The 25,393-nt window shown below is 36.1% G+C and overlaps 1 protein-coding gene across 1 annotated transcript; it reads right to left on the bottom strand.

Moving 5' to 3' along the window:
• Window positions 1-5,650: 5,650 nt before the first annotated feature.
• Window positions 5,651-24,156, bottom strand: COL21A1 (collagen, type XXI, alpha 1; the record flags this gene model as incomplete). The annotated part of the gene is made up of 9 exons (XM_009581519.1): window positions 24,069-24,156; window positions 21,597-22,148; window positions 17,387-17,555; window positions 17,033-17,249; window positions 14,677-14,850; window positions 11,974-12,051; window positions 9,609-9,617; window positions 8,043-8,126; window positions 5,651-5,713 (listed from the first exon to the last, which is right to left on the bottom strand). Coding segments are annotated over exons 1-9 (1,434 nt in total), but the record flags the coding sequence as incomplete, so codon positions are not given.
• Between the last annotated feature and the right edge of the window lie 1,237 nt (window positions 24,157-25,393).

Here is a 25,393-nt window from a genome sequence, read left to right as displayed (position 1 = left end):
ATAGTAGGTCTCAGTGAAGCCATTAAATGACTGTATTAGTCAGAATGGAGCAAACATATTTCCTCTGAGAATAACAAGGTCACAGCGTTACTGAGGAATATGTATTTTTCTGGAATTAAGAGCAGCATTTTACAGCTGAATTATCAACTATGTCTGTGAAAGTTTCCTGAGAAAAGTAGCTGCAGAGTTTATATCAACTTAAATCCCCAGGCAAACCATTCAATAGCACGGGCAATCCTAGGTATACAGGAAACTATTACCCATTTTTATTCCAAAAGTACTATTGAAATAGCTCGCCATTGCCATTATACTAAGTTCATCATAAAAGATTCGGCCTTCAGTTGGTCACCAAATATTATTAAACTCTAGGTAGTGCAACTGTGTCGTGGTTTAACCTGGCAGGCAGCCAAATACCACGCAGCCGCTCACTCACTCCCCACCCCCCACTAGTGGGACGGGGAGAGAATCGGAAGGGTAAGAGTGAGAAAAACTCATGGGTTGAGATAAAGACAGTTTAATAGAACAGAAGAGGGAAAATAATAATAATAATAATGATAATGATAGAATATACAAAATGAGTGATGCACAATGCAATTGCTCACCACCTGCGCTGACCGATAACCAAGTAGCGATCGCTACTTCCTGGATCACGCCTACCATTCATATATTGAGCATGACATCACATGGTATGGAATACCCCGTTGGCCAGCTGGGATAGCTGTCCTGGCTGTGCTCCCTCCCAGCCTCTGCTTGGTAGCACAGAAGCTGTCCTTGACAGGGTACTTAGCAACAACTGAAAACATCAGTGTGTTATCAACATTCTTCTCATACTAAATCCAAAACACAGCACTAGGAAGAAATTTAACCCTATCCTAGCCGAAACCAGGACAAACTGTGATAATGTTCTATAGTTTTTTAAAAAGAAATATTGGAATGATCAGAAATTACTTATTATGTGAGGCTTTTGTTAACTTACGAACTCTGTATCTGGGTATATCAGTAAAGTCAGTCTCACCAGATTATTTTTAAACTGCTTATTGCTTGTGGACACTGCAAAGACAAGGCAAATGGTTCCAAACTTTCATGAATGAAACTAGATGGAATACTGGAAAATTGTCCAGATTTGCCAGCCACGTGGTTCAAAGTTCAAAATTGACAAATAAGTGTATTTTTTCATTTCCTTCAGCAGACTGATAACCTATCACCTCTGTTAACCACAAGTGATCACTGCATAGACTCTGTTCATTTACTTTTCCCCTCAACTTAAGTTTTTCCCCAGTACGTATAAAGTATCCTTTGGAATAAAAAATGGCTTTGTGACAGCACAGTCAGGCTGCTGAGCATTCTCAGGGCCAGAAACCACTCCAGCTGCTTCTTTCTGATGAATAATGCCCATTAAAATGAGTTCCAGTTGAGATTCAAATACTATTTTTACCTTTGTAAAGGTAAAAAAGGTAAAAAAAAAGGCTTATTTACCAGTGCTATTTCTCCTGACAAGACAATTTAATCATTTCAGATCCCGAATGACATTTTTGATTGAAAAAAATGTATTTTTCATTACTTATTATGCTTCTCACTTTTGTACTTTTCTCCAGTTACTTCAATTGATCTTTTCTGTATGTATCGGAGTATATATATACATATATTTTATCGGAAAATAAACAGAGGTGGCAATTAAAGGGAAAAACCAAAGAACTTATAAACAAAACTATTTAAAAAAAACAAGTAAAGAATGATTGAAAATGAGTCATGTTTATGTTCACTTCCCCAAATATTACAGCAAACAATTTTACTGGGTAACACCAGGTAAACAATTATTTTCTGGCAATATTGAAGATATTCATGGGAAGTGTTTTGCATTTTTCTGGACTAAAACTAACTTTAAGTATTACAACAATCTAACCAGCCCACAAACAATAAACTAAACTTTCTTTGATGTTTTACTTTAAAAATCAGTTACATATAGTAACATAAATGCATGCCTAAAACCTATCTCAGAGGAAGAAACACTTTGTTGACCAGTTATACTGTTCCAAGAAAATGAATACCAGATAGGCAAACTGGAATAACTTTAGAGAAGAACATAAAAATGTGTTTGGGAACAGAAAAGACTGACTTTCCAGGAAAAGCTTTTCATGCAAAAGCCATTTGATTAAACAACACTGACTACACAACTACCTGTAAGCCTATTGTGCTGTCTGAATTAAGAGCTCGCTTTTCAGAGTTCCCCAGGGGATACAGCTAAAAAGGTTCATATGAGCAAAGTTATCTCAAACAAGGAAAATCACTGACAGCACAGAAAACATGCATGTCGTATTAGCAAATAAATAAGTAAAACACAAAGAAAAAGACAGAGAGAGGAATCTGTTTTCCTGCACAGTGTATCTAAAGGGTCTCCCACCGTTCATGGCTAAAAGCTAGCCTGGAAAGCACTCAAGAATGTATTGTAAGGAAGAATAACGTACTGGCCAGAGCTGCAGATGATCTAATAGGTTTGCAATTACAAAGAACAAGTGTAAAAAGCTACAGATGATTTTTCAAAAAAATTAGTTAGTTAATAAAGCTGTAGGATTTAACTGTAAGCACTTCAAATAACATATGAACTTCAATTCAGCAAAATGGTAAAATTTCTCCTTTAGCGGGGCTGTTTGATTCTCTTCTAATTGACTGAGATACTTTTGTTAATCTTTTTTATGTTCAGAGAATGCCCATCTATGCACATTATGACTCACTCGCAGGAAAAAAACCATAACTGCCAGATTACAAAGTTACAGAAAGACTACAGTATCCACCTATTTCTCCTTCATGATTCACACTGTTACAAATTTCAGTGTGTACGGGAAGATATAAAGCATTGAAGTGGAAACCTGTTAATAGAAGCATGAAAAAGTCGTAACATTGATTCTAAAACAATACTGTTTCAGGTGACTGGACACTTCAGAAATAAAGTCTTAATCTATTTTTTAAAAGAGAGAATGGAAACTGACAGTTCTGTGCCAATATCCAGTCCATTCTGGCTTCACTAAAGCTTACACAGTATCACTTTATTTTTCAAAATATCAGAGTTAGCTGGATTAAAGACAGCTCTGCTATGCTCATCCATACTGCCAAGTCTACTTCTAGCAATCAACATGGTCAAACTGTGATGGACACCTTCTCCCATGCAACTCTGGGTTGAGACAATTTGTATACCTGTCTGTATAGGAGAACAGGACTGCTCTTCAGAAGCGTAAGCACCATCAGTAATCAACTGAAAAGTTACTCTGATTAGATCATACTTCCCCAGCTCAGATTCCACCCATTCCTATTTTAAAATCTGTATTTTCATGATTGTCTGGAACCAAAATATAGCGGTTTATAGCACTGACAATTTCAATTCAGATTGTTTTCTCTGCTTCTAGTTTCAAAAAAACTTTGAAGATAATAGCTATCAAAAACTGTTTAAGACAAAAGCAAAAGTATAAAAATGTTTTTATATCACAGGACAATGAGGATCTTTGCTTGTGGAACTACTGAAAAATTCCTGTAGTCACTGCTCTCCTGGGCCCGCAGGGCTACCATGGCCAGGTTTCAATATACCAAGTCCCGTATTTTAAAACAGAGGAATTTTCAATTTTTAGAAACAATTGCATTTCTTGTTTTCAGTGCCTATTTTTTTTCCTATCAAACTAACTCTGCTTCCAAAAGGAATCACCACAGTTAAATGAACCACCTGGTATCCCTAAGAAAAGGCCAACACGTAACTAAACAACAAAATAGGAGAAATGTGAACATTTTATAATGTGTAGCATGGAGCTTTCTCTTTGCTCTTCGTAACTGTTAATATTTATTACCCTTACAGCATACACACTTCCAACTAAGTATCAATCTCACTGTTTCCATCTTTAGCTGACATAGAAACGAAATATATTACTAGTATTAAAAATTCTTAACAAAAATAGAACGTTAGGTGTTTTTATGAAGCCATCAAAGTTGGTGGGTAGTGCCTCTTTAGCAGGAATAACATGCTAGAGATACTAAAATTGATAAGCAAGGGCAGATTTGGGAAAGACTTGTGATTAGTTACAATATCCTCATGAATCTTTCCACAGGACAGAAAAATTACTAAGAGAGTAAAGTTGAAAGGTCCAATCCAGCCCTTTGTTGCCCTTCTCTGAACTCTCTCTAGTTTGTCAACTGTGGACCAAAATGGCCCAGAACAACTTAATATCCCTTCTAAGTCTCAACCAAACCCATAGACTATTAGTTCCCCAATCCATAATCCAATGTTTCTTTCATAATTGATTTTGTCTTCTCTGCATTCATCCACTTATATCTTCTAATGTTTTGGGATAGCTTATATTTTTATTCTCAATAGTATTTGAGACTCCTCCCTAACTGTGTTTTCTGTGGATTTCAAGACATGATGCTTACCTTCTCTTCTATTTCACCATGGAGATTTCAAAATAACACTACAACCTAAGGACTCAACCATAACATTTAATCCTCACAATAAGAATGAAAAGCTACAATGAATTAACAATTTCCAGTACGTGCATGCACTTTTCTTTTCCTGCTTTTGGTATCCAAGCAGAGAAATTACCGTCTTTTCAGAAGCAAATCATTTTTAATGCTCCCAACTGTCTTTTACCTTTTCCTTTTTCTTTTTTTTTTTAAATATAAATAAAATAGCTTCTAATGAATAGTAAGCAACATTAGAGGCCACATTCTTAGAAAAGAAACATGGGTGGTCAAGTCTCCCAGCTTTTGGCCTGCCTTCTCTTAACACACCAGAGGCACATGCACACCACTACTTTGGTGACACAGAGACTGCAGGCTGTTAACAAAACCTTACTCAACAGAGAAGCCTGGCTGTCAGTATCTTAGAGGCTTCCAATTAGATTCAGAGATCTAATATATTTTTTAAGGAAACCTTAGGTTATTTTTATATATTTATTTGCTTTTATTACAATTTTATTACAATAAAAATGTTAACCATGAAAACCAGAGGAGCCTTTGCCAAATCTGTCGTTTTTATTTTAGGGACATATGTTATTCATCTACTTTCTTCTAGTCTTTACCATCCATACTGGAATTCCAGCTTAAAAAGTAAAATCTAGGGTAAGAGAAAAATACAGGTATTTTTATGATGTATGCTTTAACACATAATGTTTAGAACTGCAAAATATCTGTATTTTTAACATTGCATATGCATATCTACATATTTTGATGGACTACTTGAGCAGCCTAAAAATAAATTAAATGAACCAAGCTTAAACACATGAGAAGCTATCCCTAAAACAAAATAGACAGGATTTTAGGTGCCCTAAAGTGCTTTCTAATGCAAAAATTCTTAAGCAGTAAAGACTGAAGATCAGAAGGTGCTGCTGCAAACTGATGCAAAGACCAACAGGAGCACTTATAGCCTGTTCTCTGCTTTACAACAGTGCCTAACTCATGCTATCATATTTACAATATTTTAGCCTGAAACAAAAATATGATGATTAACATATTCATAGAATTTTTACACTCAGCGCTTAAGTGACATTCAGAGTTTCAAAGAATGGAGACAAAATCATCTGAATTTGAAAATCTGATATCAGTGGTACATGTTAGTTTTCTAACTGTTAGTTTTGCATTTACAATATATGACTAAGGTTTTAGTACTCACAGGCTTACCATCTGGACCAGGCTGACCAGGATAACCATGATTCCCGGGCTGCCCAGGGTCACCCTATGGAGAAGCAATATGTTAACACACAGAGATATGAAAGAGCATTTTAAAATTAACACAGAGCAACCTTAACCCTAATACATTGCACAAAACAGTGGCTGCAAGCCCAGATGCCTGCTATTGAGGAGTAATTCCTACAGCAAAAAAGAACTGATCTTGTAACCCCCTCCCTGGGAAAATTCTCCCTAACTTCTTGTGCAGGATTGGAGAAGAGAGCCCACGTTCAGTTACAGCACAAGTTTGGCCCATCATCTCAAATGCTTTCAAGCTTTTTAACATCTTAATCAACAGAAATAAAAACACTTTTCATCAAATAGATGAAAAAATCTTTATTAAAACCCTGTTAATCTAGTAGTCCTACTCTGAAGAAAACTCTCACCTGCTTTGGCTGAGTCTAGTTCTTTAAGCAAAAGCACTGGAAAGGCAAGAGCCAGGATTAAAACCCGCTAAATACTAAACTCCTCTCCATACACTTATTGCTGTCTACAGAAGATATTATTTTAGATTTCTTCTTATAAGGCCTTTGCAATTATTTTTATAACCTCTGTTACGACCATGTTAAAGGAAAAGAAAATTCCGTTCCTCGGGCTTCATGTTTACGATAAGAAAGCAGAAACTTAACTTCCTACTCAATATATCTTCCTAGTGTATTAAAGTTTTCTGTTTATTTTACTAACAGACTTGATTTGAGCCCAGCAAAATCCAATAAGACTTGATCTATGAAAACATTTTACTTCTACGGGAGCATTAAGCAGGTACTGCTTTCTTCAGCCTGAACCATCAACAGACCTGAGGGTCAGTTACAACTGCAAAATTGTTATAAACAGGGAGGACATTAGGAGGGAAATAGGAAACTAGCTTTCAGTGTGACTGTGAAAAAACACCTTTTCACATATAAACCACAGAAATGTAATGCTGAACTAAATGGGAAGGGATATAGAATAATGTCTCTTTAGAAAAGTGTAACAGTTACAATTTGCTAAATTAATAACAGGTTATCCAGAACTATTATTGTCCAAATTAAGAAGTCCAGGTTTGAGATTTGACCGAAAATAAATTTGCTTTCAAATAGACTATCTAAACTATGAAATTTTATGCCTTTACCTTGAAAAGATTAAAATATCAGTTACTTGTATTTTTAAATTGTTTTAATTTAATTAATTTTATTGTACTCCATTAATATCACAAACACAAATTAAGTTTAAATTTATACGGTTCCAAAGTCCAGTATTCAAAAGTTAAGAAATACTGTAACTAAGATACAATCTTAAATTGGCTTCCTTTTCACTCTTTCTGCAGTCTTTTGTGTTAGGCACCATCTTGTGACCTGTATTATTCAGTTATCCCCAAACAAATATTATACTGCAATGCAACTGAAAGATTGCACGTGAAGCAGGGATCTAAATGAAATTGTATAGGTCACCCTAATTCTGAAATTTCATACTCCTTCATAGATTACAGGATGTGCTTTCAATTTTTTTTAAATGATAAATACTTTCTTCTCTTGCTCTCTTTTTTCTCTAACACGCTAAAGAGAAAAAAAAAAGGTAAAAGACCACAAAAATTCTATTACATGACATTAATAATGATCTCTGTCCTGTGGATTCCAATTCCCTGATTAGAAACCCTTCCCATTGTAGGAAAAAGCCCTTTGACTTGAGGTAGCTGCAGCAGACTGTTAACCCCTTATATAATGAGAGCAGAGATTTTTTAATCATTTGCTTAATGAAAGACAAGTGGTTTGGGGTTTTCTTGTCTACCCTTATAAGGCAAGCTAGTAACTCTGGAAGCACAGTTATTGAGAAAGGTACTACAGCAAAATACTAGGGATTTGAGTTTGCCATGTCAGACATCTGAGACTCAAGTCTGGTTCTCATTTTAATCCTTCACCAACACTGAAAGGAGGTTATCAGAACAGCTAAGGTCGAAGTCTCCAGGAGGTATCTAGTCCATTCTTTAACAAAGAAGGAAAACAACGTCTCCATTAAGAGACGTTTATTAGCAAACCATTTTATTCTCACACAATTAACAATGCAAGATCATTTGCTGAAGATAGCAAGGAAACACTTGAAAAAACAGCAAGGAAAATTTTACATCGATGAGCATTTTCCTTAAAAAATAAAAGATATATTTGTGTTATTAGGAGTTATGGCACCAAAACCTGGCCTTGAGGACCCTAATCACTATACTCATGCACTGGAAACCAGAACTAGGAGACCGTGTCCCCTACTTTTTTAATCTGCCTGACTACAACTGGCCAACATAAGATTTGAAAAAAGAAAGGAAAAAAAAAGTCGTGTACGCTCAGTAAGACAGAATGGAAACTTACTTTGGGGCCTGGAGGTCCTTGTTTTCCTGGTGGGCATATGCAGGGTGCAGGTGTTGAACCTACATCACTAGGACCATTCATGCACTACCAAGAGTAAAACCAGCCATCAATACACATGCCAAAAGCATTCAACAAACGTATCATAACATTATATGAAGCTGATTTTCCTTAAGTTGCATCGGTCCTGGCTTTCACTCCTTTGTTCAGCTGGAACTTCTGCTTACCTGAATATTGCTCTCCAACTATTTTGCATGCATGAATTCATCATTTTACCCAGAAGAAAAATAAATACAAAATTAAGTACCAATAGTGGGCTGATATCTGAAACTCTATTTGTTTTTCCACAAATAGTTTGTCTTATAGTTCGGTAATTTTAAATCTGGCAACATGCAAAACTCTTCTCCTAAACCAACTGATATTCATCATTTGAAGTGTGATCAATGATCAAATATAACTATTTAAATAAACTTTGTAAAAAGAATCTAATAAATATTATGTATAGCATAATGACCACAACCGATGGGCATGCTACCGTGTGTAGCAAGCCTGAAAAGAACGTAAAGCCCAAGTCTCCTACCTCCTGGGCAAGTGTGCCAACTTGCTACCTGGGGAAAGGCAGAGCATGGCTGCTACCACCGACTCCTACAAGTCACGAGTCCTGGCCCCCAGGGTGCCCATCCTCCGAAGACCACTAGGTGACCTCCTCCAAACTATGCTCCCTATACAAACAGCAGTAAACACTAAACCTTGGCAGACCACATCACCCTCTAGAGACTTTTTTTTTTTTGAGGTATTTACTTCTCACCATTAAGACCACATGCAACCTCAGTGTTTTACCAAGGCAGGCAAGGGGAGAGCTACTAGATCAAATCCATTTGCCCAAGGTCAGGCACCCAAAATTTAGGTGCATCTGTACTAAACCTATATGCTGAAGTTAGATTCAGTGCATTTTTTTTCATCCAGCAAGTTCTTAGAACTATGGAAAGGCAAAAATTTAAGAATCCAAGATACAAAAATGCAGATTTTGTATTTACTATCTAAAACACATTTTACTCATATTTTCTAAAATAATATAGACTTTTTACAATGTTCTCTGAATGGAGTTCTTTCTCAGGGTCAAATGACTGATCAAAACACGAATCCACATTTCCTTTGCAATGGTACCAAGTGGAGTTATGAGGATGGTTAGGGAAGCTATCATATTAAGCCTTCAAACAAGCTCCTCTTCAGGGAGCTCCCATTAGCATGATGCAGGTAACAGCTACCTGACTGTGCATACCCCCACTCACTTTGCAACAGCATCCGGCCCTGCAAATAAGAGCAATTGAATTGAACCGGGGAAAAAAATCAGACCATTTATTCTAATAAACGTGGGTTTCTTCAGAAAACTGATTTTTAATTTGTCTATTGACTAGAGTTCAGTTAATGGAAATCCAGCACTGTTAACCTTAGCAAACCTCTGTCCACTTTTCAAAACAATGTGCATATTCCTGAGAATAATAAGAAGTTTATATAAAGTTAAATACTACCTTAAACTGAGTTTGAGCAGCTTAGGATTGAGCCTACCTCTCCGTTCTGAAATAAGAAGAAACACAGTTTAAGAGTACATCAATATTTGTAATATGCAAAATCCATTCATTTTTAAACTCTATCAAAACCAATCATAAACTCAGGGTTGTAACTGTCAAGGAATTATAATTCAAAATTGTAGACTTTCTTAGACTTATGTGCTGCTGCTATGAATGCATATGAATTTTTAATTCAGTTCTTTTAAGGGCCTTTCAACAGGAGTCACCAGTAGCAATTTTTAAAAGGCAATGACAAAACTAGAATTAATACTGACCGATGTAAATATTTACACACTAAATGTTTAGATTTGGGTCAAACCTTTTGCCAGGAGTAACTTCTCATCAAAAAATCCTCTGCTTACTCATTCATGTCAGAGAATGTACCAAAATATTTCTAAAATCTCTGATCAATGCCTGAATACAGCACTTGGGAAAACATACAGCAGCACAGAGGCAAGGCTGGCTTTGTCTCGCTTTCCTGTGTGACTGCATTAGTCTCTATCAACTGAATTGAGTTTTTCAGTATCTGCAATACCACAGAATGATCCATTCCCAAATACTTCAGCACATCAACCATGAAATTGTCTGTCTTAATGGTTTAGTAGCCACCATTAGCTGCACCGTATACAGGAGTTTTCTAATGCACACAGTCACCACAGACATCATACACAGTCTGTGGAGAGAGACAGCTTCCTCCGTATGCAATTTTCATCTTAGGCAACCTCTAGAGAAGGTTATCTTTCTCCATGGATCATAGAGGGAGCTTAAAATTACTATGCAGCTAGGTATCTCCGGGAAAGGGGATGAATTCAGGCTGTAATTAGCACATACAGCCCTGCTTAGTTCAGGAGCTCTGACACAACCACACTCTGACAGAATACAACCACAAACCACATATTTCTCCTTGGAGATAATCCAACATTTTTATTTTCTGAAGGAGTCCAGAATTTCATGGATAAAGTCCAAATTTAATTTACAACAACAGCAAGTGAAACTAAACTGGCAAAAAGCAATCTTTTTTCTTGGACTTCTTGCCAAATCGCAGAGAACGCAAGATATGATGGACTTTTTAGTGTTTGCTTTCTTGATGCAAAAATTTTTTTTCATTTGTTTACTTTTCATATCCTACTTCTATTTTGTAAAGAGCAAAAAGATATGTGGTGCAGTTAAATAGCCAAATACTACACTTCTTTCAGGATTTAAAGCTAACTTTACAAAAGTGTTCCTGAACCCATTAGTTCTTGACACACACAGTCAGATTTCAGAACAGCTAATAGTCCAGCCACCTACTCATTGCTTAAATGAAAGCTGTGAGTTTTGAAAAAGCCCTAATAAGGGTGCTGATTGCAATAGACACACTCACCCCAAATAAATAGAAGAAAAACAGACTAGCTGGGGGTCTGTGCAAGTCTGACAAAAATAAAATATCTGGATGTTGAAGATTCACAGGTTCTATTGTCAACTTGGCAAAATGGTCCTAATGATAAACCAAATCACAACATGAAGAATATGGGTTTACATAGTAAGACACTGGCGTCTGATTATCTTTGGCTCAGTTTGGTTTAGACACCAAACAAAGGAGGACATTTTGAAGGAAACTGTACGTATAAAACAATCTCTTGCTTATATTTTGAGATGGCAGCTGAATGCTTTTGAAAATCTGGCTCCAACTGTGTGTCATGAATGGTTTCCAAATCTGTTTGCATGTGGTTTACCTTTCATTGCATAATTAACTGTAAGTAAGAGGGCAAAGACAGGGTCGAAGGATCCCCATAAGCTTCCTAATTGTGTACATGAATCATAAAATCCTGAACAGGATTCTATTTTTGTCTTATCCATAACATACTTCATGAAATCTTGGCAACATTTCAGTTAATGGGATATTTAACACAGACATCAGCATAGATACTTCTGATAGGAAAAGGTGATTTAAAAATATAGGTTTGTTGGTTATGTACAAAAATTTCAGAGATTAAATGACCTGACAAGTAGCAAGAAGTATATCAGATAAGTTAAAAAGTAATATTTAAAGTATTTTACACTGCTGTAACCTAGTAGTTTTATGAATTTATAACATTTAAAATTTTAAATTGTAACAGAAGATTCAGAGATTCTTCTATACTGCTGTCAAATTTCCACCATCAAATATCTAAACTAAAAAAACTTTTAAAATACATTTGTGCAAAAATAAGGCTGAAAACAGACAAGTTCTGTGTCACTTGATATTGGACAGGTAAAAGCATTTGTTTGCAGCAGCTGAATCAATGTAGTATTACTTATTTTAAGAATTCATTGAGTCAGCTTTAAACAGGGATTTGTAAAATATGCCAAGTAGTCCTCAAAAGTTCATCTATCATACTCACAAATCCCGGGATCTCACAGACTGTTTCCCGATTATTTTGCTCTGGGTCACAGTAGATTCGCAGTTTTTGTATATCAAACTATAATTCAAAACATAAAAGACTTTTTTTAGAGAAAGTATTAATAGTCTGACATTACGTTAGTTTAAACTATGCTCTTCTTAAATTATATCATCCACAAGTTTAAAAAAATGAATAAAATATTAAAAAGCAAGAGAAACTGGAAGCTCTGTGTGTCCACTATGGTTAAAAATCAATTAAAGATGAAGAAACATTTTTAGCCAGGCTACTCACAATGATTAATATGTGCAACCAATTAAACATTCTGTAACAGAATTACTTAAAGAAAAATAATCAATCCAAGATTTTCTTTTCTAAAATAATAGAAATCACCGCCTCTAATCCTTGGCAATAAATCCAAACACGCACAGCACGAATTACACTGGCTGCCAGTATCATTGCGAAACAAGTTACAACAGCACAGGCAAAACCAACCCTTTCCTTTTTACCTTAACAGTCCTGGGAAGATGTTTCTACACTGACCTGTCTCTACTAGATGTCAGATTAGTAAGTTTTGGTGAAGCATCAGAAGGCATCCCTGATGCTTGAAAGAGTTTGGTTTAGAGTTTAGCTGTGTAACGTAAAGGTTTAAAAAGCAACCAATAAAACCACTGGCACCAGGCAAGCAAAAGTTTGTGCCATTCTGCTCTATCGCTATACTCCAGAAAAATGAAACCGCTGAAGTTAGTTTTTCTAGCATAAACTATCATGACCGCAAAGAGGAAAAAGCCCTGTTACACTTACTTGGAATCATAGACTATAAAAGTTGGACTTGCAGGGGAAGAAAGCACAGAAAATGGAGTCTGTTAATACAATGCCTCATAATATGTGTTTTCAAATTTAAAATGTCTACAATTCACAACACTTAAGTATGTACACAGTTTATAATCGCTATACTGGAAAGCACTTCAGCCAGTAAGATCCTAATTAAATCGAGAACACTTGCAAAATATCACTAGAAAACATCTGAATCAGAGCACAGAAAGAGAATGAAAATTCACCAAAGAATCTCTGAAGAAGATTCTTGTATCATACTTCGTATCCAACTCCAACTGACTTCTTTCTTAAAGGATTTCAAAATATCTTTTCACTGAAAGGCACTATTGCAGATTCATTAAAATATTTCTCTATAATCATAGTTTAAATAGAAATATCCTGGCAAAGTTTGATTGTTAATGCTTTGCAGAATGTGTCACAGTCTGAGAAAGTGGAGAAAGCAAATACCTTTTTTAAATTATAGAAATCATCTGGAAATATAAAATTGCAACCTGAGGCAGATTTTCTACTTTTCTTCTAGTCCACTATCAGAAACTGTAACTTTAACTCAGAAACTGTATTACTGAGAATCTATAAAAGTCCCATTTCTGCAGTGACTTAAGATAAAAAAAAAGACACAACAACAGAGAAACCACCCTCTAATCCTAGAATGCACAAAACTATAAAAATGGGATAATCCTGAACTGACAGAAAACGCAAGAGACAATTGATTACAAGTCTGAAATCTCTACTTTCCTTGCAATAAGTGCTTGAAGTCCTATCAGAAATCTGTGACAAACATTTCAGTAGTTTTTGCAAAGGGGTACTTCAGTATACGGACAATGTTATCACCAGAAATGCTGAGTCACACACAGTGCGTCATCCAAGTTTCCATAGACCCTTTTAGAATAGGATAATAATAGAACTGAAGCTTGGCTACAAATACACAAAATTCAGGAATAACTGAGTAAAGACATCTGAAGAGAGTTAATGAAGATGATGCAAAACACATTAATATATTTTAATAGGAGCAGTAAGGATCATGAAATTAGAGTACAAAAAAAGCATAGCTTTCAAAATAACTAAAAATAATGTCTACTTATGTAATTCAGTATTTCTTAGTATTGTTTCCATTACTATCAGTCTAATTAGTAATGTCATTACCACATTGCTATAAATATAAGGAAACAATCTATTTAGCCAACATCTGGAACACTGTCAACATAATAGTCTTCACCACCTGTCTACACAGCCTTTACCTATACAGCCTGAAGTTTTAACCAGCTTTTTGGTGTCTGCAAAGAGCTGAAGGCAAAAGGACTTTAACGTTCCTCAGAGTAGAGAACAACCTTGGTACAGGGTTTTCAGGGGGGTTTCCCACACAGCAGTATCAAACAGTGGCAGTTTGAGTATCAAATATTTGCAGTATGACAGAAACAGAGTTGATACACTTTGTACTTCCGTGACAGCTAGTGATGTCTTGTCATGACGAAATAAACTTCATCAAAATTTTGTTCTCTCCCTCTTTTACCGGCATACCCATACACCGATGGAAGGAAATTATATGCAAGCATCTAGCATAGAGGAAATCTCCTGCTTTGCGACACTGTTTCCCAAATTCAGACAACCACATTGCATCAAATGTGTGTTTCAGCAAAAATGAATGCCCCTTGAAGTCAGTGGGACCAATTAAGCACCCACCGCACAGGATATATCAGTTGTGCTGAGTTCTCCTGACCATTTATGTTCCCTCTTAACTATTAAAATTTTGTATATTAAATTTCAGCCTAGTGTAAATTAGAAGAGTAAGTTCAAGAAAACAGAAGGCACCAATGCAATGTTAACCTACAGTAGAATTTCTGAATTATTGTGGTTTTAGCATATGCTTACCTGTACAGTTTCGTCCTTTCCAGAATATTTTCCTATTTGGGTTAAGCCACTGATATAAATACCTAAAACAGGATGTAATGGCTTTGTTTCAATTTCTTGGTCATCTATATACAAAGTTACAAAGTCTTCTGTTACTAAGAGGCGAATTTGATGCCAGCCTTCATCAAACAATGTCTAAGAAAAGTGAAGAAAACAGAATTGTCTAAAACAAAATGTCTTCAATTTAAGTAACAATAAAACCGATTTCAACACTTAAGCTACTTTAATGGTTGAGATGATCAATGTTCCAGGTTTTGTCATACAAAAGATTGTAAACTGTATAGGCAAAAAAGTATTTGCCAAGTAATATTATAATTGAGAAGATGGTATTTGGTAATAACCAATCCCTATTTCAGAATTACTTTATAACTCACACAGATCTTAAAGACGACATGGTATTGGCAGAAAGAATCACAATACTGCAATGAATAAACCAAATACTACACTCATCATCTCACAAAACCTCAGGTTTCTAAAGCTTAAGATTCAGTTTAAACAAATAGCATAGTTCTACAAGTAATAGAAAATAAGAGATACCTTTAAAGAAGTAGTTATCTCACCTACCTTAGAAATGAAATTCAACATGGGAAGAAATGCCTTCTTCTTGAGCCTATCCATTAATACCAAAAACAATCTAGCTCTTTAGTCTAGCCTAGACTAGATGCTTATCTTTTATATAGCTAAATTCAATGGAGATTAATCCCACACTAAATTGGTATACATAAGAGTAAACTGGAACATACATCTTTCAGTATGTTATATATCTTTGTAACCTTTTGTAGACATAAACAGAAATAAAGCTTACTTCACTCAATAGAATACACCCCTAGACAGCACCTCTTCTTCTATTTTATTTTCATTTGTAGATTGGATTTTTATTTATTTAAATGGCTCTCATTACAAGATAAACTAAACAACAGATCAGAATAGATAACATTTACATTTTCCTGAGCGAAAGTGATAAATTATCATAAAGATTATTGAATAAAAAGGTTCATTAAAAGCATAGTGACATTTATAGTGTGTTTAGAGACATACAGCTCTAAAAAGGGCAAAAAATTATTGTTCTCCATAATAGCAATACAAGCATGGAGAAACACAAAAGAAAAAAAAAAAGCCAAGTCATCTTTTCATGGTGAAGTTCAGGGATACCTGGGACTGCAGGAATAAGATTGATTGGTCACTGTAGCTGCCAGAAACAATTAAATACAAATTTTCAGATTGACTTGAAACTGAATTTTCTAACAATTTCCAGTAAATAAAGTTTAGCACTGCTTCTTAAACAAAAAAAAATATATTTCACCTACAAATGATTATAAAAAGGCAGAGGAAATTTGGAAAGAAAAAGTAAAATTCTCCATCCAATAACAGAAGAATAAAATACCTCTCCCTGGCAAATGCTTAGTAGTTAAGACCTTCTCTTGGATAGGAGTCCTTCCTTCTCTGAGGATTTATATTTCAAATCCCTTCATCCTGATTTGGAGTAACGATTCGAATGCAGGCCACTGCTTCCCAGAAAAGTTGAACCCACTTGGCCATGAAGCGCTCCAGCAGTAAATCTTCCCCCACTATCTGCCGAAGCATCCCTCTTTGTTCATTAAATAATACTCCCTGAGGTAGGAATGGGAGTCTCTGGGCTGCATATTCCTATAGTGTTACAAATGCAAGAGTAGAGACATTCAATCTCCTTCCCTCTGTCTCATCTGCAACCAAGATAATCTTTCTTACACGAGTTGAATACTTCACTGGAAATTACTGAAGAAAGATTGAAAGAGAACCTTCAGATTACACTAGAAGACAATAAAACTGGTTTGCACAAAGAGGGGAATCTTCAGTGAGAAAAATAAGTAGCTGAAAGGAACTTCTATTCAACAAAGAACTAGACAAATCCATTTTGTAAGCTGCTATTTACTCTTCTGGAGAAGAAAGTAACTTCTGTCATTACATATTTTCAAGGAATTTAGACACTTAACAAAAACTCTCTCTAAAAATGGACTATTTTCATTCACATTTTCTAGTCTCCATATTAAAGGCAGAAAATACTTTCCAGCACACGTTAATCAAAGAGCTGTGTGGAAAAAAGTCTCTGTGATCTTCACAATTACCTGCTGCAAACTACTGAGTAGAAAGCACCTGCAAAGCATTTACAGTGATGATCACTGTGGACACTGTGGAAACATGGGTAAAGTACCCCCCACCTATTTTTAAATGCCTAAGCAGCCAAAAATAAGACCATGCATTTTTAAAAAACATAAAGGGCAAAGGAATAATGTGTACTTCAATGAGTATGCCAGCATGATGGTAACTTACTCCTTACCTTTACACGAGGTGCAGCAAAAGTAATAACTTGTGTGCCATTTATTAAACTTGTTGTAGTGAATGATAATGTTTTCTCTTCTCCATTAATAGTGACTGCTATCTGTGGCCTCTTATCCAGACTTAGAATTCTCCATAAATCCCATGTCTTTTTTACTTTAAATCTTTGAGTGGAAACAAACACATAGGACGGAGGCAGACCTTCTGGAAACACATTCCTAAAAGAGGGGGAAGCAGGGGGGGGGGAAAGACAGTACTTGAACATTCATACAAATCTTAAAATAAGTCTCTCTCCCTTTAAGCAAACAAAAAAAAATCTTACTAAATTTAGAAGTGTATTTATAAATTTAAATACCTTGTCAATTCTGACAGGTCAACACCTGAGGTTACTTCATAAGCTTTTGCATTAGTGGTTGGTATTTGAATTCTCTTTTTAACTTTTTTCTTCACACCTAATCCTACAAGAATGTCAAATCCTTTTTCATCTCGAGCTGCCACTGGAATTCTTGTCGGACAAACAGATTCTGCAAAGTAATAAATGCAAGTATAGCTCAAAATATGACTTAAAATTTTCAAAAAGTAACCTCCCACCTACCTAATTTTTTGTAGCTACCTTTCAAGAAATAAAAGAGAATTGAGAACTGCCAGTTAAGTATAACATGAGAGAAGTGACATGCAAAATCCTCAGAGACACGAAGCGAGAATACTGAGATGTCATATTTTACTGCAATTATGTTCACATACTATCTTGAATTGTCACTAATTGTAGTTAAAAGGTATTCCAACATCTGACTAACAAAAATACTGAATTTAATTTCTAGAATTGTATGGTTTCAAAATGCTACAAAATTATAGATATTAATTTCCACGATGCATTAACAATTTGGATTGATCCAGCATCCTTCCCTATACCCAACTATGAAATCGGGTTGAAAATGGACAAAGGTAGAATTATTTGCAACTATTTTTTTCATCTTCTTTTGCTCGAAATGGACTCTGATCTATTTTGTCTGTTACACTGAAATCTGCTTGAAGCTATTCTCACTGGACAAACATTGTGCAATAAATTTTCTGTGGAAACTAAAGTTAGCTGAATGTTATCTCTGTTTAATTCTCTTTACACAAAAACAATACTAGGCAGTGGACTTAAGTTGTCTCAAAATAAAAAAAAAAGTGAGATAGCAGAGTGAAATTTAATGCTAAAGCCAACATTGTATTAGAGTAATAAATCAATGAAAAGAAAGCAAACAACTTTTTATTAAAATTATGCTAAACTATTTACAATAAATACATTTTCATCATTCATTTCCCATTGTTTCTTCAGAAAAGCATCAGTTCATAGAAAGGGGAGAGGTTAGGAATACATTCCAAAGAAGGGGTGGAGAGTTCTGTCATCTTTATCTGGACCAGCCATGGGCTGGAAAACTCATGTTTCAGTGCCAGGGAATTATCAGCTCAAAGGTCTAGACTGGCTTCTCTTCACAGAATGAGCAATGCTGCACAGCTTCTCTTTCTAAGCCACCCAAGGGCAGTCAGAAGCTACCCTGCGCTGGTGGGGGAGGCAGGATGTATAAACTCTAAGAAAATTCTGCTAAGTGTCTGCACAAACTACCTATGGTGGGGAAGGACAATCCATCCAAAGGGGACATGCCACAGGTACTTGGAGCAGCAGCAAGAAGCCACGTACTTAGTTTTCTTTCCCCTTAGTTTTCTTTTCCAGTAAAATGTCACTTGACTCCCAAATTAAAAATGTATTAAAAGTTATCCGCCTGGTTCTACAGGAAAGAATTACCTACATTTTGGAAACTAAAATGTCTACCTTCTGAATGCTTCCAAAAAAAAAAAAAAAAAAGGAAATACAAAGTCCAACACAACTTTCCTTCTCACTCTTCTCAAAACACAGATGCAGGGTTTAAGTCAACATACTTATGATATTAAGTAAGAATAATAACACTTTACTTTTTCAGGCTTCTTCACTGTGCATTGTTATCATGGAAACATTTTCTAAACTCATTTATTTTGAAGCTGAATAACAGTCATATTGTCATTAACACAGATTACAGATAATCATATACACTGACAAGAAAATGAACACAAGAATCTCTTATCAGTTCCAGTATTAGAAATTTGGTGTAAAATCAAAAAATAAATGCAGAAATAGGATTACTTTATGTGAGAGGGCCATTATTCTGGATCAATGCCAAAGTAACTATTCCAAACTAATACAATACAAATTAAGCACGTGTAAAATTATACATTAAGAAACTATTCTTTACTTCCAATGGCACATTGAAGAATTACATAAAAGTATTCCCAGTAAGGTAGATCTTTTTTGGGTCTTCAGGATCATCTTCTGGCAGGACTATTTTGATAACTAACCGAGCCGTTATACAGGATGAAATTAAGAACTGTCTTCCACGGGAAACGGGGTTGTGTTTCCAGTCCATAGTACCAGTCACAGCAACTCTCTAGCCTATACTGAAACCTTGTTCCCTTTTAGTGTTTTTATATAGTTTTCAGATGCTTTACTTTTCCTTTCTGAAGCATGAAATAACTTTTTTATGTTAATTCCCATTATCTAGCACAAAGGAACTTTTCTCGGCATCCTGCAGTGATACTTCCGAGGTCTGCACTGACTGTTGTTTTTAAATGCATTCCTGACACACAATCTTTTCTATATTTTTGCTAGAGAATATTAATACTACAGGAACATTCGACTTCCAGAACAAATAATATTAAATATTAAATATTCCTTAAATATTCGGGGACTCTCTTAGCCACGTTGTCCTTTTTGGATGGCAGGTTTTTTTCACCCTGCCGTACTCTAAAACAAACACTAGAGTTCCCAAAAGGCACACGAGAGCCCTCCATCCGTAAGGCCGTTCGTAATAGCACTACTTGCTACACGAGCCACCAAACCTCAGCCTCCTTTTCCGAGAAAGGAGATGCTGCCCCTATGCTCTTATATCTATGTTCACACAATAACAAAGTTAAAAATGCCATCGAGTAAAGGCTAGCATTTTTTTAGACATTAAAACAAAGACAATCAAGAAAGAATTGCAAAATTTTCAGGCAGTTTCATGTGGCTGATCACAACCAAATCATTGCACCTTTGCCCTCATGGAACTTCCTCTCCCAGAGTCAAAGTGAATCTTAACAACATGAATAAAATAATCCACCACTCAGATATAAAATTTCCAGTTTACTAGTCTTTCAGTTCACCTGCTAAAGACATTGCGGTTAGAAATGAAGCTGCCAACTGGCTCTGATTGCTCTTTGAGAGAGGCATCTCAATGCTAACACGAGGGAAGAGTGCAACGTAAGAGAGTGGAAGCAAAGGGTCACTTAAAGTGAAACAGTAAGTACGCTTCTGTATACGTAGTCAACATTCGCAGATTACTGCTCTAAGAGTCGTGTCAAATATCACAGCTGAATTTTAAAGGATACTAGTTAACTTAATTCTGAACGCAGAAAATCCATCTTGACGAAATATAATGTCACTTCTTCTAAACTTTATTTAAAGAAAATACTGTGTTTATTTTGGGGAAATTCTCCTTCCGTGAAGTTTTATTAAAGAATTTAGCTGCACTTAGCTGATTTAATTTTTGGACTGACCACCTTACTACATCAGCCACAAGGAATTATTATGATTTTCATAAGTGTACCAAGAAATAAACACTATTATCCTCAACATAAGTATCACCGTATTTTTTCAATGAAGTCCATACTCAAAGTGAGAGCAAATGAAAACTATTTTTCATTCTTACTAAGTGCAGAAATACGGTACAACTGAAATATGACTTGCACCAATTCTTGGTAATAAAACACGTACAAAATAGCACTGATAAATACTCACTGTATAATAGAGTCCTTCTGAGCGATACATTTTAGAAGCAATTTGCTACCTTTTTTACACATACGGGAAAGCCATTGTTTTACAAAGTTATCAGAAAACTCAATGCAGTAATGCTGCTAGCATTCTAAAGCTAAAAAGTCATTTTACAGTGTTGGTCTTGGCTAATTTTTTTATAAAATCCTTCTAAAAAAGATAGTAACAGCTTGTTACAACTCCAGGCACTTTTGCCAAGAGTCCGTCTTCTGGGTTTTTCAACACATACTAGCGGAAGAACTCCTGTTTGTAATGATAGGCTATCCTCTCAACTGTCAAGAAGAAATGCTAGATTGTGGATGAGTATCAGCCGCACCTAGGAAAAGGATATAGTAGGCCCTATATTCTCAGCACTATGAAAATTGCTCAGCTATTTTAGGGTTTCTAAACTTTATCAATGCAAAAAATTTGGGGCTTAGGGCAAAATCCTACATACTGAAATTAAACACACACTGTGTTAAAGCACCATATCTTTCCCAAATATACCTCTGTTTAAATGAGAAAATAACATTTTGGGAGTGATTTCCGCAAACAAGATCAAAATGAAAGAAGATTATAGTAAAGATTATCAGGTCCCTTAGCCTACATTAATCATGCATTCTGCTTGTGAAATAAAGAAATACGGGTACAGAACTACATTCTGCACACCTAAAATATTTTATAATCAATTACTTACCTTCACAGAGTTTCTGCTTTATAACTTCTTTAATTCTTGATATTGCAATATAATCTTCAACATAAAATACGTAAGTTGATGAAGGCTTGTTGGCAATAGCTTTAAGTTCATCCTCCTCAATTTCTGAGCCAACACCAATAGCAAACAAAGTGATTTTATTTTTCCTTGCTTCTGCTGCTACGTCTTTGACTTCATCTTGGGACTTTCCATCAGTGAGAACAACTGCTATTTTTGTTAAAAATCTTGAAGATTTTGCAAAAAGATGGTCAAAGGCAAACTGAATAGCTCTTCCTGTTCTTGTGTTTCCTCCCAAGTAGTGTATGGACTCCATTTCCCTGATGAGGTTCTCAGTGGATTCATGAGTTCCGAGGGGAATTTCTAGTACAGGGTAATCGCTATACTGGACAACTCCAACTTGAATAAACTTTGGCCCTATGTCAAAATTTCTTGTAATATTGACAAGCCAGCTTTTGATTATTTCAAAGTTTTCTGGGCCAACACTGTAAGAGCCGTCTAAGATAAAAACTAAATCCGCCGGAGCAGTTCTGCAACCTAAAAAAAAAAACAAAAATCAAAACAATGAACTCTTCCACTTTCTTCTTCCAGAGGAAATATTTTTCATATCAATTACTGTTTGTATTAGAATCTATTCTGACAAATACATTCCATTTAAAACAAATCAGCTGGGTTTATCAGAGAAAACAAGATTGTTTCTGTAAGTCACACAGATCCAACTTGGTATCGGCAAACCATACCATTTTCTGTTTTTAATATTATCACCAGAAACGACTATGAAAAATTCTGGAATTCAGTTCCTTAGCTGGCAATTGCATTTCATGCAATCAGCAGAGAGGAATACATTTTGGTTTTTTCCATATCTCTTTGTCTGCAGAGATGATAAACATAAAAACTCATTTTTGTTAGCAAACCAAGCACGCTGCAGAGGAAGGCTATAGTCTGAACACTCCAGAATTCAGCAGTAATATCCAATCCTTTTACAAATACATTTTAATTGACTTCTGACACTGCTACATGGCACTTACAGAACTAGTTATTATAAAATCCAGAGTCTCGATTGAATGTTGCTGGGAGCATATTCTGATTTTAGTAGAAGAAAAATGCGTAGTGAATGAGCTCAACCTCCAGAATATAAGATCACGTAAGCATTTAACAAATATAATGTAACTGCATGCTGACTTAGACTCTCCTAGCTGTCATCACTTATAAATGGAGCTTTTAGACTAAATTGCCAACTACAAGCCATAGACTCACACAAGCATTTCTATAGGACAGTCCTATCCATCTTATATGCACATCCTCAGACGGAGGGAATAACTCTCTAGAGGAGAGAATCACCTTCCATCGACTGTGAAAGGAGCTTAGATAACTGACACACGAGGTGCCAAGGCCAAAACCAGGAGAGATTATTTGGATCCCATGACATATGGCGTCATGGGGGTTGCTGAGTATTACTATGCTTTCTGTTTCGTGAAAGGTTGCAGCTCCACCACAGGAAGAAGAGCTTTGTCTTGTCCTGACATCTGCCAACGCACACTTCTGGTCAGGTCAAGATTCCACCTTCCTAGAAAGCAAGTGACCACAGTCTGCTGGAGAGATGCTTTTGCAGTGCAGGTGGTGGTGAAGAGAAAAGACATTGGGAGAAGGAGCAAGGGGCAAGCAGGGTGCATCACTCTGTGGTCCAGGGATATGAATCACAGAGTAATTTCAGTTGGAAGGGACTTTGGACATCATTGGACCCTGCTGAAAGTGGGCCCAGCTTAGAGCAGGTAGACTGAAAAAAATATGTGTCTTTCTAGAGACCAAAAGGAATTTTACGGAGTTTCTTGTAAAATACTGAAAATTGCTGGATTGAGAGCAAAACTGGAGGAAAAAGACCTACCCTGAAAGTATCATGTGGCCAGAGGAAAGTTTTCCAACTTCTTTTTATCCAGCCACTTTGTCTTTCAAAAAGCTACCTTGCATTAACTTTTTCTTTTCCATAAACCAGATTCAGAGTACAAAACTTGGTTTGGTGAGGTTTGAGATGCTAATTTTGAAGAATATGAAAGAAGGTCTGTCCCAGAGGTGGGGTTACCTCAGCTTCCTCTCACAGAACCTTTATTTCTCTTATTTAGCTTCTCACATAATATTAAGCTATTCAAAATATGACTTCTGAGGAAATGAAAATATAAATACTCAAGACACAAGTTTAAATCAAGACTGGAACTTTACAATTCCATCTGCACCCTTGGGGATTTCCAAGACAGAAAAAGAAAGAAAGATATCCCCTTCCAAAAGAAGACATAAGATGGTTAAGTACTTATCATATATTATACGATTTTCACCAGGAAAATTATACTGGAAAAAAATCACCATCAACAGAAGTGTACTTGTGAATATGAAAATGGATACTATAAATTCACAGCATGCTTTGAAGTTGCCCTTATCTGAAATATAAAAATTAAGACTTACTTGCTCTTGTTTCCCCATCTTCAGCTGAGATGTAATCATGAAGTAGCAGAATTAATAGCATCTGAAAAAATGCTACAAGCTGTGCCATGTGTATTGTATTTTCAAAGTCTTGAGATTAAACTAGATGGGGAAGAAATGAAAAGAAAATACAGTGTTATTATATTACAAACCAAATCCAAACGTCTGTGTTTTAAAACCTGTGCATGAGGAACAACTTTGAATCGAATCTGCAAACCCAGATGTAAGGCCAGACTGCAATGGATCACAGACCCAAGAAGTGTCAGTCAGGCATGTAAGCCCAAAACTGAGATTCTAAACTCAACAACACTCACCAGCCTTTCTGTGGAAGCTCAGTTTTCACCAAGGCACATTTATCTACTTCTCCTGCTAGGTACATACATGAGTAGGTTATATTCCCAGTTCCAGTCACACTTGTCCAACCTCTGTCCCACTCTGCAGCCACTACCCAAATACTTGACAGCTACTGCTCCAAAATATGGCAAGCGTTTATGCATCAGGTACTGGTGGGGAGACGTTACTTCAGTCTCAACCCACACACCGGGCTACTTCAGGGAGTCTGGAACACTTCCCACTCCTCTACCCCAGGGCTGAGACTGCCACCAGGAGTCAGGGTCTCAGCGAGCCCCAGCCCTCTCCTAGCAGAGCCAAGCCCTGCAGACTGTGTACCGTGACACCCAGGTTACATGAATTATATGCATCTTCACCTTTTAATTTTTTCTTCTGTTTATGTCTCCTTTATTACCATGGTCTCTGAATTATATCCCCAAAAGGGTCCTGAAGCAAACATGCAATTTTGGTCTCATTTCACTGTCCTAAAAATTATTCGACAAATTTACTTAAACTAAGCCATATTTATTAGTTATGTTTATTGCAAAAAAAATACAATCATAATGGGAAGATACATTTTTGGAGTACTGTATTAGAGATCCACTCATTTCAAGACTGAAAAAAGAAAAAAAGTATACTGAATCGCTTTTGTATTCTGTCTTCTCATCCTCCAATGCAAAATGCAATTTTTCTAACTACATTTTATCCTCCACTACAAAATATGAGCACCCTGACAGAAAAAGGGAGCATTAACTGCTGGTCTGAGTAAGTGCATGCACTGGTGACTGAAAACTGGCATGGGTTGCCCAGAGAGGCTGTGGAGTCTCCATCCTTGGAGATACTCAAAAGTCTTCTGGACATGCTCCTGGGCAACCGGCTCTAGGGTTTGGACCAGATGACCTCCAGAGGTCCCTTTCAACCTCAACCATTCTATGACCCTTTGATTTCTACTGAACGACATGAACTTGTTCATGTAA

The sequence above is a fragment of the Fulmarus glacialis genome, unplaced genomic scaffold (genome assembly GCF_000690835.1).
Source record: "Fulmarus glacialis isolate BGI_N327 unplaced genomic scaffold, ASM69083v1 scaffold48590, whole genome shotgun sequence".
Taxonomy (NCBI): Eukaryota; Metazoa; Chordata; class Aves; order Procellariiformes; family Procellariidae; genus Fulmarus; species Fulmarus glacialis.
This window is presented reverse-complemented; position numbering and strand designations above follow the sequence as displayed.